Genomic DNA, 18,694 nt, shown 5'->3' with positions numbered 1-18,694 from the left:
CAGGCTCTTTATTAAGTCGTCACTTCTAAGTAGGTGGAAAAGATTATGCGCAGGGATACCTTCACACACACATACTCTTCTTTCCTTTTTGTAACCGTGGAGCTGCAGTTATAGGATTCAGCTCTGCTAATTACTCTACACAGACTCCACGCTTGCTCTCGCTGTATCCTATTAGGAGTGCGCATCTGTGTGCGATCGCGCAACCCGCTCGCGTGCGCTCGCACACTCGTTAAACTCAAACAGACTCCCGTCGGCCTGCGTCGAGTCTGTAAACACACAAAGGTCATCTTTAACACGTTTGGCTGCTCAAGAGTAATGGTGTCGGAGACGTAGGGTCGTGTTTGTTTTTAACTCGGTGTAACGTTGTAATTCCTCCCCCTGTTAGAGCGCCTAGATTCCTGTGTGTAAAGCACCATTAAAGCTAGTTTGCAGAGAAAGCCATTATGGAGGTTGTTTGCGTTGTAACGAGCCACACGGCGCTGGCAGATAATGTTTAATGGTGAATGTAAATAGCGGTGACAGAGTGGGACGCTGTGTGTGTGCGTGTCAGTACGTTGGTGTGGCTTCTCAAATACTATGTGTTCTGGAAATTTTGATGCGCTCATACAGAACTGTATGTAGACGAGAAGCAGATGATGAAGAGTATAAAATACAGATGCATTAATTATGAATGTCAACGTGATATCGAGGTTGACAGGTGAACGCACGTGTTACAGCAGGAAGTCACCTCACTCTCAGACTCACTCTCACACAGAGCATCTTAACTTGTCTCAGGCCCACTCTCAAAATACGTCTCTCATTTTCCTGCAGCTGGCTGGTCCTCAAGAACCATCATAGGGCCCAAACAGAAAATAACCCATAGAAGTATCCAAACAGTACTTGTATTACTTTTATACAATTTGCTGTACTTTGCAAATATGGCAGTGAATGTGTGACTAGCACATTTCCAGGCTGTTTAATTAAACTAAATGGGAAATTCCTACAACACAATTGCCAATTTATTTTAAATTAAGTGTAATAAACCTATATAATTGTCATATTCCCTGATAATGTTAATTAGCTCATTCAGTGGATTCCAGAGCGATCTTACCTTAACAGCCACGAGGCAGCAAGCTGATTATTAGTAATTAATTCCTATTACGCAATCAGAGCAATCTTAGAAGTCTGACAAAGAAAACAGTTTTAAGATGTTGCTTTTTATTTTATTTTATTTTCACTCGCCTGCTTTCGTGCATATGGACTGATACTGTTTAAGCCCGAGACTGTGTGACCAATATTGGGACTGCTCATTGCTAAGATTAAAATATCCTCTGAAAACACACTCAACACTAACTCAACCATCACCTTATGATATTTCCTGTCATCGTTCATTTTCCAAAGCACAAACGGAACTGAAAACTCGTCATTCTCCTCCCTCTCACCTGACGGCGGTCTCTCCCCCGGTCCTCTTCAGGGTGTTGGGGTTGCGGATCAGTTTGTCCAACATGTTGACTATTTGCCCAAACTTTGGCCGGTCGGCCCTCTCTCTCTGCCAGCAGTCTAGCATGAGTTGGTGGAGTGCCACGGGGCAGTCCATGGGCGGGGGCAGTCGATAGCCCTCATCAATGGCCTTGATCACCTGGGTAGCAGATAAATGTGGCTGTAAGACTTTATGACTGAGCAGAAGTGTTATAAAAACTTCAGGCAGTTTGATTACTTTGTCTTTTTTCTTAATTACTGCACGTTACACGCCTACACAATACATTATCTTTTTTTTTTCCTTTTTTATAATTAGTGGAACCACACATGTGAGCTCACTGTGCAATAAGGAAGAGGAACGCTCTGCTGGTGTTTCATCACAGCTGCAGGTAATTGTATAACTACGTTAAAATGATGAAGCATTCTTATAAAGTTGTTTGACATTACCCAGCCTTAATATCTCACAGTAATTCACCCTGTGCATTATTCATGACTCTCTGCATATGATTACGTTGCTTCTGACTTACATCTTGGTTGCTCATGTCCCAGTATGGCCGCTCGCCGTATGACATCACCTCCCACATGACGATGCCGTAGCTCCACACGTCACTGGCCGAGGTGAACTTCCTATAAGCGATGGCCTCCGGGGCCGTCCAGCGGATGGGGATCTTTCCTCCCTGTAATTGAAAGCTGGGCTGATTAATGAAAGCCGACAAGTGAGGGTACAGACAGCCCGCTGACTCAGTCACACAGATGCTCGCCAACACACAAACACGCTTGCACTCACCCTGGTAGTGTATGCGGCCTCGGGGTCGTCCTCCAGGACTCGGGACATGCCGAAGTCGGACACCTTGCACACCAGGTTGCTGTTAACCAGGATGTTGCGAGCGGCCAGGTCACGGTGGACGTAGCTCATGTCTGACAGGTACTTCATGCCGGAAGCGATGCCACGCAGAATGCCGACCAGCTGGATGACAGTGAACCGACCGTCGTTCTTCTGCGGGGGAAAAAAGAGAAACGCTCATCCTTATTACTGTTAAATGTCCACACTGTGACAAAAATGTCTGCTAAGTAAATACAGGGACACTTGTGAAGGGTCACTCCTAATAGCTCATTGGGTATAGTAATAAACAATAGTCTTAAGGTTTAACTTTATAGCGTAAGGATCCGTAAGATTAGAAAAGACCTATAAAAAGTCCACTCCATTCCACATCTCCCTTTAACTAGCACTGTGCAACTGGTTAAGATGTATAGTGGACCTGTAGTGCTGTGAACCTGAGAAACACAAAGTTTCACCTGTTTCAACCTCATTGTCAGGAGAAAAGCGAGACGATAAATGGGAAGGACAAAGTGCGAATGTTTGTGAACCGACACTTGTAAATTTGGTGGATGACATTACAGAGATAAGATGGGATCAGCGTCGATGCACAAACGCGCATGAACACATGTGTGTGTGGAGACAGAAACGCATGACTGACCCTCAGGAACGCATCCAGGGATCCATTTTCCATGTACTCTGTGATAATCATCACCGGTTTACCTACAGAGAGAGAGAGAGTGGGAATAAGAGTGAGAGAAGGAAAGGCAGATGATTATAGAGGTAAACGATGCACATCACAGCTGAACGCAGCAGGAGGGGGATCTCCAGGGAAAATGCATGTGTGTATGTGTGTGTGTGTGTGTGTGTGTGAGGCCATCCATCTCCGTCCCATAGTGATTTAATTAGCTGTGTGTTACCGTTGCCCTGACGTCTCCCGTCTTTCCCTTAACATGCAAAGGCATCTCCACTGCAACAAAACACCACACACACACACACAGACACACACACCATCTTGTGTTTATGCAAATATGATCTGACTCTGGGCGTATTATCCAAAGTCTCATCACAGTCACCCACCCAGAATCCCCCTAACTCGCTATTTCTGTCACTCACTGTCCCTTTGCCCTCTTTCTCCTCTGCCAACTTTCGACGCATCTGTCACTCTCCTGCTAGCTCATCTCTGTTGCTCTCTTTTTTCCCCCACTCCTCCCTCGCTCCTTCCCTCTCCTCGTTTTTATCCTCCGTGAACCCTGCCAATCCTCTCTGGCCTTTTTACACCCCATCCCTTTCCGTCTCTCTTGGGGGAGCGTCTGCGTCTTTATCTGAGCCGGGGCAGGCGGCGGGGAGGGTGGACATTCCCTGGTGGGTCTCTGTCTGTCTGTCTTTGTCTCTTAGGATGGAGGGAGGGAGGGGCATATCAGAGGAGAAGAGAGATAAAAAAAGGGAAAGGAAGGGCGACCCGCTTGTTTTTGTCCCAAAACTGCAGCAAGCTGGTGCCTAACCAGCCACGGCAACAACACATGCTGAAAAGTGCTGCCACACATTCGCCTCCTAGAACAGCGTCGCTCTTTGTGCTCCATTTCGAGTGGCACAGTTAAGGTGGACTTAAAAGCTTACAGCCTTATAGAAAACTGCTGACTTAAAGCCTCCGCCTTAAGGGGAGCTTGTATGAAGCCTCTCGAGTGCTCCAGCAGAATGCCGAGAGCTGCAGAAGCCCGCTGAGAAGGTGAAGTTCCTCTGCTCTGCTGCGGGTCTCTGGCCGTGCCAAGAGGCCGTCAGTCACTGCCTTACCCGCTGCGTGATTGGCACTCCATTAATTACGGGGCACTCCGGCAATGCCCTAAAAAGAGGAAGTTCGGCTAAAGTTGTGTGAGAGCAGAGGGGGCCGTCTTTGTCAGCCATCTTTGTTCCCTTTGTTGCGTGCCTCTGCCCCAGGGCCGCCGGTGATTGACAGCTCCGCAATCAAGTCTGAGGCGAGTCTGACCTGCGACCTTAAACTCTCGCCTTCCCAGCCCCGCCCTCTTCCTTCCAGTCCATTTGCATGCTAATTCCTTGTTTACTGAATACGCCTAGCCGCCTTTGGCAATGAACTCTGGGCGAGGAACCCATCAGTGGGCCGATTATCACCTGCCAACAAAACAGGGAGATGGCAGAGGGGGAAAAAAACGCGTCAGGGGGACAATATTGGGGGAACGTTGGGCAAATGTCCTCCGGAGGCCCTGGCGTTTGCAGCAAACAAAGATCTGGGTTTTAAAAGCGGACCTTTTTTTAAAAAAAATCAGCACGCTCTTACTTCATGTAAATCACCCATTAAGCACATCACGTCTGATTTCAAGCTTTAATGGATGCTCGATTTTTAATTACACACCAACGCGATAGAAACATTAAATATAGCCTTCAAGATGGTGGACCACAGCCAGCAAGTCAGCGAGAGATTTTTGCACATTTATGTATTTTAGTCCCTATTTGGAGTTCCTCCATAATTAATAAGCCTTAATTGGCTCTGTTGGACATGCCAGCAAACTGAGGCCAGATTGAGAATTCCTTTTAACTTGATTGTAATGGAGAGTGGGGCGCAATTCAAATAATGGATTTTTAATAGATTCCACTGACACACTCAAGTGTGAAGGACTAATTTGCCCAAACCTCGTGTCAAGCTCTCAAAAGTAAGAGTGGAAGGAGGTGGAGTGGGAGTTTTCGGACGCCCTTCTTGCGTTTGGTTCGCCGTCCTTTCACGCCAGCTCTCTTGTCACCGCTGCGTCGCTCATTCCTCCCCCCCGTCTTTTTGTTTTCAGCCTCCGGTTGAGTAGCTCGAGCACCCTCTGCTTTCCCTCTCTCTGCGTCGTCCTGTCTTTCCTCTCATCCATCAGCTCCTAACTGTCCGGCATCTCTATTTGCACCTTCCCTGGCAGCAGCTCGTCTCTGGTTTCTCTTCCTTCCTCCATCTGTCCGCCTTTTTTCTCTGTCGTTCTCGCGCCGCCGCTGCGAGGTCTGAGAGGTCATTCCCCGCCATGTGAGGTGTGATAGGTGATAAGCAATTCTGCCTGTGCTGCTGTTCACTTTCAGCTCCGGCTGGGCTGCATGTTTGTGTGTGGGTATATCTATACATATATGTGTGTGTGTGTGTGTAAAAGCGGTGTATACCACAGTGAGAATGGTAGTTTTATCTAGCACAGATAGAGCTGAGCAGTATCACGACACATTAAGGCACATGTAGCCGAGGCTACATGGTAACACTCAGGCACACATGCATGCAATCAAAGGTACCGGATGTTGGCATGTGCTGACAAGACACCCACACACACAGCGCACACCCACACCTGCACACACACATACCTATAGCCGAACAAATAACATCAGGGGAAGGTGTAAAAGAGGGGGAGAAACGGAGAGAGCGCCGAGGGCAGGAGGAGGGAGATTTGGCCAGTGTTTTGTGGCCATGCAGCAGCAGATAGAGGAGGGATAGGGTATCACTCCCTAACCCCAAACACATTTACAGCTGACACCATGATTAATGAGTCTGGTGCCGTGCTACAGGGCCTGTTCCTGGGCCCATTAGACTCCCACACCCACCCCTCTCCCAACTGCCCAACTACCTCTACAACCACCTCCCCCTCCACGGCAATGCTGGACCCCTTCCATCTGGACAGAAACCCACCTGGGGATAAGCCAGCATGGGACGTGCGGACGATGCTCAAAAATACACATTTATCTGAGAATATTGTGAAATCTTTGTAAAACGTCCCCACAGAAGCATTAAGATACACACTAGTGCGCAGGCGTGTGAGTAAAAACAGGCTTGTCCCTACGCTCACCTTTCTCCAAAGTCACCCACAACTGCACTTTGTGATGATTTATTGCTACATTTTTCGTGGGAGACAGCAGAAATGACTGCCCTTTTAGAATATAATAGTAATTGTATGTGTGTGAGCTAAGCATTATTGCAATTTCCAGAAGCAATTTCACCTGCGCAAAACACTTTCCTCCCCTCATTTGAAACACATTCTGTAAAAATGAATCCTTGACATACATTTGGTGACCACGCCCTCCAGGTGAATGATGTTGGGGTGGTCGAACTGGCCCATGATGCTGGCCTCGGACAGGAAGTCCCTCCTCTGCTTGTCTGTATAGCCAGCCTTCAGAGTCTTTATGGCCACGCAGATCTCCCTCTTGCCGGGCATCTTCAGGCGTCCACTGCAGACCTCTCCAAATTCCCCTGAAACAACAGCAACAACAACAAAAAAAACCCCACTGATGAAAATGTGAAGCGCTGATACACGAGCACTCTGATCCACAGACTATAAATCAAATCAAAAAGAGTGTGTGCCTACACGTCTGTTTGTGTGTGTGTCTGTAGGTTAGAAAGGTTCCACTTTAAACATTGATCAGGGTCTCTAATCCTTTACTCCCCCTCCTCCCTTCACCCACTGGAGCAGAGAGAGGGGGAAATGGATATTGATTCTTTCTCTTTATTATTTTGTCATTGGATGACTTTTCTCTGGCCCAAGGAATAGCATGGACAACATATTTAGCCACTGTTGATTTTTTATTTAACTTGTTGACCGCTCTAGAGCCAGAAGCCACATGTTAAAGTCTGGGAAAACAGTGGATTTTAATCTAAAAGAGGCCACAAAAAGTCCACATATCACAGAGAAAGGTGTGTTTGTATGAAACAAATACAAAATATGATCTTTTTCCAATGCATGTAATGTAGGAAAAAAAATTCTCCTCACCAATGCCAATCACTTTCTCAATCTTGATACAGGAGGCATCGATCTCTTTGGCGAACTCGCGGACGGCCTGGTTGGGGTCCTCATAGGTAAAGGGGTCAACATATATTCTCACTCCTGGGGAAAGAAGTTTGCAAAAAAAGGAAGCAAAGAGAGAAGGAAGTTTAAAAAAAAAGCGAAGGTTAATTTATTCCAACTACTACTCTCCATCTGTTCTTTATTTCCATCGTGCTGCAGGCTACGCTGCCTTCCTCTATAGATCCTCTCCTCCTCCTCCTCCTTTCCTCTCTCCATACCTCACTTCACACACGGACTCCAGCGCTTTTCATGTCACTATGGCTGACTCCGATGAAGATGGAGCTCATTAAATTGAAATTTTTGTGGCACACAAATAACAATGCTGATGACTTGATAATGAGGTGTTTGGAGCATGTTGGGTTGCAAGAACATTAACTTCAAAACAGTTTGTTTTTCCTCCCATTTTATGGGCTTCATTAGTGTACACGAGCACACCTGACAGCAATAATGTTTTACAATTATAAGGTCTGTAGGCGGAGTGTTAACTATGAGTTACCTTGATGTAAGTGCTTCTCTTCATCAGAGTCCTGCTTGGCTTTGCTGTATTTACTCCTTCTAGGGGGCAAAGAAAAGCAGAATGGTCACTCATGGCAGGGAATCAAGCTTCAAATCTCAGGAAGTTAGAACACAATTATATCTTATACATATACGATGAGATATGGATATTCCTTTTTTTTAAAATTAAAATTTAAAATTATTTTTTTAATTAAACAATGCTCATCACAAAGATTTTAATTGTCTGCGGGTTCTCAATCATCCAGTTCATGTGTCTTTTGCCCCAAGTCCACTTGCCTTCTTTTTTCAAGCTCTCAAGAAAGATGATTTAAAATATCATGTTATGATAAAACCTTTCAAAATAGTTAAAACCTTTTGCAAGCTCATTTTCTTGTGTGTGGCACATGTATGTCTGTAAAGTAAATATTTTGCCCCCAGTTGGCTGGAAAAAGGGGCGTGTGTGTGTTTTTGATTGGCTGCCCCTCACCAGGCTTCCTCAAACAAAAGACGTTACTTCTTAGCTCTTCCTCCATATTTCAGGGAAATTCATCTATAGCTCTCAGAATAAATCTATGGAGCCAACATGAACCTGTGTCCCCATTAAAGGAAGGGTTTCAGGTGACTAGTTACTAAAGAAATCCTCGTGAGGTGACAAAAACAATGCTGGAAACCAAACCCTAATCTTTATATTGCACACGTGGACTACTTTTTCCATTTTCTGACCCTGTTACCTGAGATTTTGACCATGCTTAAAGATGATAATCCACAATTGTAGAAGTAAATATAGCACAAATATGTACCGGTACCCTTTAAGACGGTGTAATAATAATACAGTCTTATTAGTATTATGCAAAAACTAAATGATTACTTCATAAAATACATATCAGTGCAACAATAATAGTAATAATCCAAATAAATAATATAAGTGTCTTTAGTTTAGATGTTTGTTGATAACAGTTTTACTTCGATATATATTTTTTGCATCAAAGTCAAGTGAAAAATCTTCCAACATTGAAGCTTTCTGAAGGGCACTGAGCGTATAACAACAACATGGAGCAGAGAAGCTGAACGAATATAAAAGCTATAAATCAATTCTAGAGAAGATGCACTTAAATCCCTGCGAATCCCTCAGGCTGCCTGACACCTGTGCTTATTATTGACGTGTTAAGGTCAGTGGTGGAAATGACCAGATGTGCGAGACATTGTCCTCTTCTACGGCTGTGTAATGATGGTAAACGGCTACGTGATTACAGTCCCTCCCCACAATCACAGGATGAACGCGGCAGCACAATGACAGTGGCCGTCACATGCATATAAAAAAGCCTGAGAGAACCACCTGCTTGGCTGCAGAGAGAGGCAATCACATGGAAAAGAGAGCACACACACACACACACACAAACACAATCAACAGCCCCCTTCACTCCCTATCATTCACAGCACCAATACACACATGCAAACAGTGATTTGGTCAATTCAAGAATCAACACACAAGCCATTGACACCCCCCTCCCCCCACTGCCACACCACACGCACACGAAACGTTTTTTTTTTTTTCCCACAGGATGTATGCACTCGCACCCCTAACACATATGGAAGCGCACACAAACACACACACATGCAGAGAGTGCGTGTGGTTTTACACCCTGAGGTGAGGCAGCCCCATCTGCATGTAATCCCATCTGTGTGATGGCGCTTTGTCCTGCTCGCTGGTTAACACCCTGAGATTGGGTCACTGCAAATCCACCTGATGCCTCTCTGCCTCGTCCTCGCTCTATTCTGTCTCCCACTTTTTCCCGCTTATCTCATTGTCCACCCTCCCGTCGCTCTCTCATTCTCGTCGCGGCGGTCAGCAAGGTGCAGCGGGAGAAAATAACTAGCGGCAGGATTACAGCCACTAGCTGAGAGATAGTGGGAGAGGGACGGGGTGGAGTGGAGGCGGGTGGGACTATGCGAAGGGAGCGGGCTGGATGCAGAGGACAGGGAGCGAAGGGTCGCTGATTGCATCCCTTCAGCTGTCGGAGCTGTCAATCACATCTCCGGTGTGGCGAGTCATCACTCATCCGACGTGAGCGAGTTGCACTAGCTGTCTGGGAGTGTTAGTGTGTGTGTGTATGTGTGTGTTCTTTTGAGTGACTTCCATTTCCTGACGGCACTAAGTAAGACATCCCTCATCTGTGTGCCGAGAAAGAGAGATAGACAGAAAGCAGAAGGGACAGAGTTCGATGGGAGGGCGGGGGCGGGTAGCGAAGCTCACCGTCGGCTGATGACGAAAGCACTGATGAGGATGATGAGCAGAACCACGCTGCCCACCACTGACACCAGCAACACCGTGGAGTTGGCCCCGTCGCCGATAATGGGAGCTGGGACTATCGGAGAGAGGAGAGAAAAGAGGTTGGAGAGAAACAACAAAAAAAAGAGCAACTCGATACCCCTCATCCCTCCGCCTCCTCCTGTCCCCACGCAGTGTTTGCTCGCTCTCCCTCCATTTTACTATTCTGATCATAAAGTCCACTGTTTCGCATGCTTCATTGGGAGACAATGACAGCCCATTAGGATGTGTGCTTGACCGTGTCATTATCATGCGCTGCTGTCTCTATCTGCATTACAAAAGGGACACCTGGGCTTCTAGTGGATCTCTCTAGCCCTCTGTGTCATCAGTAACGGGAAACATTATGTGGAAATATATTCACTGGACCAAAAGCTGAACGCTAAGAAAACACAGAAAGCTGAGATTAGATTTAATAGGCCACATATTATTATTGGAGTGATGGTGCTGTTTACCACTACTTACAAGCTACTCGGGTGCATAACAACTGTTTTGTGTGTCACCCGTTGGGCACACAGACCATCATCTTAGAGGCCAAGTCCACCATAAACAGAAGCTCTAGCAGGTGGACGGCTGGTTTATGCACCGTGCTGTTAGACTGGAGAGATTACTACTCAGTTATTTATCGTCACAAAGTATCTACGATATGTATTGTTATAGACGTGCCCAACTCGTGCCCCTTTCACCACCGCAAATGCAGTCTGATGCCAAATTTTTTGCTTCAGTGAGAAACCTGTGTCGTAACTTTAATCGGAGACCCCTCTTAACCCTGCACCAAAAGCACGATCTGATATCCTCGTGTTGGTGTTGTTCCCAGATCATCATACTAAAGGTTGTTCCAGGATCAACATTGCAAGTGACCAATCAGAATGTTGTGATGTCATACTTTTGCGACTTCGGGAAAAACCGGCGTAAAACAAAAACCTGTACTTAAGCTGCGAGAAACCGCCTTTGTCCGCCGATCAACGGACCCTAACCCTGACCCTTTAATAAACGCTAAGCAGAATTGATATTGTCCTTGCAACATTGGAATTTCATAAATGCACGAATGGGTTGGTGCGCAAAAGAATAACGTCACAATAATGTGATTAGTCACTTGCAAGGTTGAACCTGGAACAACATTTTCATGATGATCTGGGAACAACACCAACACGACGATATCAGATCATCCGCACCAAAACCTTCCACGCCAATGAGAGTCGTTGCAGGCGGGTTGCGTGTAGTTACATTTCTCTGGAGGTGCACGTCAGGTTACGTAGAAGGTTGTGGCCTCAGGGTTAAGAGGGGTTCCTGGTTATGCAGATTTCAAGTTGAAGCACAAGTCGGGCATTAGTCAGTAGTAAAATTCTTCCTGAAAAAACAGACTTTCATTTACATCATGCACAGTTTTCCTCGTTCGTTTCCCCTCAAAGGAGTTTCATAAGGTCATGTTATTCCACTCTGTCTTATAGCATTTGATTTATTTTGTAACAGATTTTCCCAATTTTTTTGTTTTTGCTACTCAGTATCAAATGGAAATCTTTGGAAACTGTGGGACCTCCGCTAGAATTTCAAATAAACTTCTCGGGGTCTGAACAAGTTTTGGCTGCACTCTATATCACTGTAGTAAGTAACCCACTAGTGGGTTAGTGAGGTTTGAGAGGCTAATCTGAAATTGTGATCAGAGTCCACCTACACAGGCGCTGTTGCTCCAGTTATCACAGGGTTTGTGTGCCTTAGACTCGGGTAGAGAAATGAATACATTTATTTTGGCTTGAAACTGATTCAATTAAAGAGTTCTGGCGAGCAGTGAGAATTATCTAGCAGCAGCGTCTGACTGAAAACGCCACAAATGGTGCCATTCTTCAAAGCTTCATACAGTTTAAACATCAGCTGGCACGTCTACTGAGGCTGATACTCAGACGTGAATAATGGAAGATCTTCAAGTTGCCAGTCAGGTGCCGGAGGACAATATCATTTATCTTTTATAGACAACAGCAATTTTGATTAATGACTCTCCAATGAAAGAGACAAACTTGTAAGAGATGCTATCATTGTAGGAATTTTTCAGACACTGCCATGGCGGAGCTGGAATCAGGCCTCTCCTGGCTCTGCAGGGAGAAGAAGACGAAGATGAACAGGCAGTGTGACTTAACTCACCCGAGTTGGTCATGAACTCAAACGGGCCGCTGAAATCTCCGTAGCCGGCCGCTGTGCGAGCCCGCACATGGAAAACATAGGAGGTGAGGGGGGTGAGGCCCTTGATGTCGGTGCTCCTTGATGAGGTTTTTATGATGCGGTAGCTTCTTTCATTCTGGTCCTACAGCGGGACAGGAAAAAAGAAAGAACACAATACAACTTATTCAGAGGCTGCCTTTGCTTTGACGGTTCAGCAGAAACAAAATCTCTCGCACCGTCCCTCACCTTCTCGTAGTACTTGACCTCATACTCCAGAATGACCCCGTTGGCTTTTTCCGGCGGCTGCCAGGCCAGGGAAATGGTGTGTCTTGTGATATCCTTGGCCTGGATGGAAGTCACTGGAGAGGGAGCTGGTGAGACGATCAAAGAAAGAGGAAACAGAAGAGAAAAAATATGTTTAGCTGTTGTTTTCACCCTTGGAGACATTGAGTCTGTTCTGTCCCACACTTTCTCCTGCTCATGCTGAGAAAGTCAAACAAGCCACGAGGCAATCGCTTCCACTTCTCTTTGAGCTTGGCTCTCATTCAGAATCAGAGGTCTTGCGAAACCGTGCGGCCACACAGCTGATTTGACAGAAGGAGCGTGAACTAAACGTTGGCGTCTATAAAACCGATACAAGCTCTCCCGTGACACGAGCGTCTCAGGCACTTTTCTCAACCGCAAAGTATACGAATAAAATCAAACGGGCTCGACACCTTTGCATTTTTTTGTCTTTAAGAGAGCAAATCAATTGGTTTTCATTAAAGCTCCAGAGAGCGATCTTATCTCGAGCCTTTTCTGCGGCAGCTGATAATGAGGCCATATTTCAAGCAGCAGCTATCTGTGTTCCGACGCCTTTAACACGTGAAGGTTAAAGCACAGATAATGGCTTATGCTCGCCCCCTCCCTCCAAGTGCGTCGCCGCTGCACAAATCAAGCCTCTATCTCCGGGGAGTGTGACAACACGTAAATTGGGTCATACACGCTCGCGACTTTACGAAGAGAAAATCCATAGGTGTAGGAGAGATAAAGTTGTAAACAGAGGAACAACTCGTGTAAGGACTGAGTTTTGGGAGATATAGCAGTGCAGTCACGAGATGATAGAATAAAGCTCCACAGATAAACGCAGACAAAAAGACCAAAATAAAACCATGATGGATTTAAAGTTCCTGTAAAGTAGAGGGAAAAATGCAAAAACTTTGTGATACTTGTGTCAGTTAAAATGCTTGATTTTGGTTTTAGCCCCTGATTGCTAAAACCAAACGTCACATATTCTAATAGCACGGCATTAGGGTTAGAACTCAGGGCACCGAGACCACAGAGGGTTAAATAATACTCCCAACAACCTCGCCCACAGAGTCAGAACAAAGCACCACATAGACAAACATTCCCACTAACGCCCAGGTAACACCGTTTTTTTATGGCATCTGCTCTTACGACTCCAAACGGAGCAGATCTTTGACCTCTGCCCCTCGCTGATTACTGTAACCTTACTCGTTCCAGACCATCTGCCTTTTAAAAAATTACAGTGGGGATGATTAATGAGGGGTTCACAGTCCACCGATTATGATTGGATTATCTATGACATTATATACATTCTCATCACTTTGACCGGGGGCTCCAGGGAGCCTAGCCCACAAGCTAATGCTAACAAAACCCTGCTTTTAGCTGGGGGATTGAGTTCAAACGGGCCTGGAATTCAAGCACCAACCAAGGGATTGAGTTTCATTGGGGTGAAGAAGCGACAGGGGGAGATGGGGGAGGGGAGGGGGAGGCAGAGGGCTTGCGACTGGTGGGGGTCGACTGTGATGGAGAGGGATGGGATTGCAGACATCTCTTAGTAAATAGATTAACCCAAGGTTGTGTCATCCTGTTGGCCTAATGTGTTGCGTCTCCCTTAAACAATTACACGGCGGCCATTTGTAGCCCTCCGATCAATCTTAGCCGGCAGCGAGAGCCAATTTGAAGGCCCTCCTGGGGCCGACTGAGGATGCTCCAACTCCGAAAGGAAAACCCCCGAGGAGGTCACGGGCCTTCATTCCCTGGAGGTAATCCACACATCCATCTTCCCCTCCGAAGATGACAGATATGGCGATTTAATCGTGTTCTGCTGCTCCCGTTGCGTTTTTATTTTCCTCTCGACTAATGTGAGGATAAAGATGACAGATTTTCTGAGTGATCCCTTCTAATGGACACGACCAGGCAGCTCGGCTCACACACAGAAGAAGAGATCCATTAAAAAAAACTACAAAAAAAACCTGGTTAAATAAAAAACAAAACACAAATGCATACAGACAAATCGTGCACAGCTAAACTTGAGATCCTAAAATTGAAACATTCACCTGAGGCACAGCGTGCTAGACTTGCTGGCACCTCTGTAGATGAATTTAAATATGTGGGACAGATCTGTAATTTCTTACCGCCCCCCTCTGAACGCGTGGGCTAAACACGCTGGTGGAATAATAAGTGTTAGACGCAATGAATATTCAGATCTTATTTCAGAATTGTGCTCTTTCTCAAAAAAAATGCTTTGCAACACACACAGACACACACACACAGACACACACAAAGGAACTCATTATACAAACAGAAAGATAGAAATTCACATAGAAAAACACACACCTAGCCCCATTATCTCACAGCTCAGACAGCAAAAAAAAAAAAAAAAAACTCAATCACTGCGCACATGCATAAATTATAATCGGTAAAAACCTGGCAGAGGCACACAGAGTTCAGGGTTTGGTTTGAAAAATAACCTTCTCGGCAGAATAGCGGATTTTTATTTTTTATTTTCTTCTTTCTCCTTTTCCAGCTCGTCGAGCGAGCGTGCTCATCACCGAGTATTTGTGCAGCGAGGAGCATCTGCGGTGGAGCATTTGTGCGAATACGCGGCCGATTACAGTTTGACATTAAAACAGACAGGGGGCTGCACATGTGGTTGCCAGATTGGAGCCTGGTTGCCAGATTTGAGTCGCTCTTTTTTTCTTTTCTTTTTTTTTCTTTTCTTTTTTTTTCTTTGCCTTCGCCGCCAAGGAGAAAGAGTCGAGGAGGGAGCCATTTTTCAGGGTGTTGGGAGAAAATGGCTCCTGCTTACAAGATTCCCTCCTCGCCCCCTCCACCTATCTAGAGTCAGCCTCCACCTCCCGAGAACACATTTCCACATGTATGCCGGCCCATTTCTTGCCAGAGCGATGGAAAGTCACACACGCACTGATGGAAGTGCCCACACGCACGCACGCACACAATCCTTATGCATGAATTCACTTTTAGCCACCTGAAGTATTTTGTATCAGGACATAAATGGCCCCCACCCCCTCCCTCTCTCACACACAAACACACATCGACATATAGAGCGCTTGATCTTATAAAAGGGGAAGAAAACATCCATTTACAGCCAGGGGTCAGTTCAAAGCTTGGACATCTCACCCTCCCCATCCCCGTTTCCCGTCGCTTTCCTCTTGTAGCCCGGGTGAAAGGGTTACGCCCCGCCTGATTTACGACAGTGGAATTGTTCGTGGCGACACATGGAATCTGACCTTCTTGTACGCGCATAAATACATGCCTGGCCACAGACACACACACGCACATTAAGCGGCACTGCTCATTTTTATCTGACGGCATTCATTTTTCTCCACTGCACCTTCCTACATTTTCCTCTCATGCCGAAAAAAAAAAAAAATCCAGATCCTTTCCAACCTGCCTAACTCACTTCTTCCTCCCTAGCCGAAATTTGAACTTTAATGGGGCGGGGAGGTGGCGGGGGTGTCTTTTCCACAGCACTTATAAATCCTAATAAATCTATCATAATAAATGTGTAATCCTCGGTGTCTGGATGAGGGGAGGCGATACAGAGAGAGGGACAGCCACAGATGACTGGCTGGATTACCAGCGGCTGAAACCAGAGCTTCTAAAGCCCCTACCGAGCATTAGCAGGAAGAAATCCAATCAGTCTGGAGCTATTCTCTTTTAACACACACACACACAAATTATAAGAGACACACGCACACACATGGATACACGCACAGACACACAGAGGACATTGTTTAAGAAGCAAATGTAGATCATCTGCATTCATGCAAGCATCTCTGCAAAACATTTTTTTACTTCTCACCATGCATGCAGTCAGTGCTGCACATGTGCAAGTGCACACACACACACACACACACACACACACACACTATAATAGAGCTTCCAGCTGCAGCTTCATATAACTAATCCTGGCGAACATTTGTGAAACATGCACCAGTGACGAGCCAAAGGCAACATCATCTGTATCTTACAACTTCAAGTCAGCACATTAGCCTCCAGCAACCTTAGGGGGCTCTGTGTGTGAGTGTGTGTGTGTGTGTGTGTGTGTTTGGGACTGCATCTCTGTAAGAAAAAAAAAATCTGCATTTTTTTGTGCAACTGTGCATCAGCATGGTCACGCTGACATGCTATTATGAGCCTTCAGCCCAGACTCCAGGGTGTGCTGCATTACAGCTCCCACATAGGCCTTTCTGGGAGTACTCGCAGCTCTCCCACAGGCAGTACATCCATTCATCTCTATCTTCCTGACCCCGGCTGATAAATCAAGCCACTGTGTCCTTAAATTGCCAGTCCAAGCCCTATTGAAGATATTCGCTTTTCCCAGGGATGGAAATTAGCGATAAAAGAAGACACAAAAAGGCACTTAGCTTGCCACCCAAGAGCAGAGCAGTAAAGCAGACCAAGGTAATGATCGTCTATAAGCGGAGGATAGACGGGAGGCATGAAGAGAAAAGACCCGGGTCATAAAATCCATTTACACAACAACTGGTCACAAAATGGCTAAATGACGAAATAACGGGAGGCTTTGAATACAGCATGGAAGCTGGAGGGCTCTTCTCCTGCTCAAAAGGGGAGCCTGTGGTTGTATTCTATGACAATAATTACACACACAGGCACCCAGGCACATGTAATCCAGCAGAATTTGTAATGAATCCTCCCCAGATCAATACCACTCATCTAATTCATTAGTTTGGGTGCTAAATATAGCACGGTGCCCCCATCGTCAGCCCTGGCATCTTATGCCTAATTATGCAAAACTCCAGTGAAATGTTGCATAAAATCATTTCCTTCTGCTGAAAATCCATCATCATCCTCCTCAGTAATCACCCAACCTACCCCCCAATTATTCACAACTTTAATAAACATGTTTTTGACATGCCCCCCAAAAAGTACTTTCAAGCATTCAGTCAAATGAACCCGTGCTCTGTATCATACATGAGCCAGCACACTCTGGTAACATAAACTCTCACACAGTGTGAGAGTGTATGTTTTGTGATCTCCTGCAAAACCAGAAGACCCCCCTGAACTCACTAAAGTAAGCAAGCGTAAGGAGGGTTTGGAATATATGTTAATAAGTGATTAAACAGATGTTTGATGATTATGGGGTCACGGGAAACCATGTTAGGATCGGCTGAATCAGCTCCCATCGTCTTACCGGCCTGGTTGGTGGTGACGGTCACTGACGTGGCCTGCTCAGGCCCTGGGCTCTGAGGTGAGACTCCATTCACCGCCCACACCTCAAAGGTGTAGTTGGTGTGGGCCTGTAGCTCGTTGATGGACACCCTGGTTCCCTTCAGGCTCAGCTGCTGTGGGCTGAAGTGGATTCCATTTCCGCAGGGTTGACAGCGCCGGCCGTCAGAACCGCAGCGCTTACACACTACATTGTATGTCAAGTCCTGGCGACCCCCAGAGCTCCGGGGTGGGCTCCACTCCAGGTTTACGGAGGTTTCGTTCACATTGGAGATGAGATGCACAGGCGCCGACGGAGGGCCTGCAGAGGGAGGGAGGAGAGCTGGCGTTGTAAAAAGCAGCATCCCAAATGCTAAAAAAGCACACAGATGCAATAACATTGACTTGTGGTTACTGAAATTGAGAAGAAATCCATAATACAAGCAGCCACGTTTTCACGATTCTGTCTTTTACTGTCCTTTATTCTGTCAGTTACTTTTACAGTAACTGCTAAGCTGTTAGCTACTCATGTGTTAGCGGTGATTTGTGGTGAAATATGCAGTTTAATTGAGCTTGAGTTTAGCCAGCTTTTATTTAGAACATATTTTTGTAATGATTTAAACAGCAATCTGTAGGTTTAAGAAGCAGCTTCAGTAATGTGTGTAAGTAATTATAAGCTAATTAGCTGTGTGCTCATGTTGCTTATGCTAATAAGCTATCTAAAGCGGCGGTGGTTAGCGTATGGTTTAAAGCAGCGGGGTTTCTGCAAATTTATTGTAAGATGGACACAATTTTAAACCCGACCCCCGCCCCCACTACTGACTCTTTTTAAAGACTGTTAAATGAGCTAAACGTAGCACATTCAGCTAGTGTTCCCGTTAACCATTTTTTGTTTTTATACATATAAACAGGCCTGTTCGGCCAAAAGTTGCTAGAAGTCACTAAATGATGTCATCGCCCAGTTTGCATAATTGGTCATGCCTATGTAATTGTAACAGACCCTGTAGGAGAGAGAAATAACATTGTGGAAGAGACATAGTGAGTAAAAAAAACACCCTAAAAGCATTTAGAATATATTTAGAACTAGAAATTAAATTTGCCTAACTTTGCCCTCTGGCAAAGTTAGGTTGTGTGTGTGTCTTTTTAGGTCGT

General features: G+C 45.7%; 1 protein-coding gene across 2 annotated transcripts in view; it reads right to left on the bottom strand.

Moving 5' to 3' along the window:
* Nucleotides 1-18,694, bottom strand: part of epha4l (eph receptor A4, like) — a 59,330-nt gene that overhangs the window by 3,122 nt on the left and 37,514 nt on the right. The window contains exons 5-15 of one of the 2 annotated variants that reach the window (XM_006801152.3): nt 17,529-17,864; nt 12,311-12,435; nt 12,047-12,206; nt 9,836-9,947; nt 7,583-7,638; nt 7,012-7,125; nt 6,309-6,494; nt 2,937-2,998; nt 2,246-2,455; nt 1,986-2,135; nt 1,422-1,618 (exon numbers count right to left, since the gene is read on the bottom strand). In XM_006801152.3, the coding sequence (XP_006801215.2) occupies nt 1,422-1,618; nt 1,986-2,135; nt 2,246-2,455; nt 2,937-2,998; nt 6,309-6,494; nt 7,012-7,125; nt 7,583-7,638; nt 9,836-9,947; nt 12,047-12,206; nt 12,311-12,435; nt 17,529-17,864 (1,708 nt within the window). Of the gene's footprint in view, nt 1-1,421; nt 1,619-1,985; nt 2,136-2,245; nt 2,456-2,936; nt 2,999-6,308; nt 6,495-7,011; nt 7,126-7,582; nt 7,642-9,835; nt 9,948-12,046; nt 12,207-12,310; nt 12,436-17,528; nt 17,865-18,694 lie in introns of both variants that reach the window. The other variant, XM_006801151.3, reaches the window with a different exon arrangement.

This window comes from Neolamprologus brichardi, chromosome 14, assembly GCF_056152115.1.
Source record: "Neolamprologus brichardi isolate AB-2024 chromosome 14, ASM5615211v1, whole genome shotgun sequence".
Lineage (NCBI taxonomy): Eukaryota > Metazoa > Chordata > Actinopteri > Cichliformes > Cichlidae > Neolamprologus > Neolamprologus brichardi.
The sequence above is the reverse complement of the archived record's forward strand: the minus strand, read 5'-3'. Positions and strand labels throughout refer to the sequence as shown.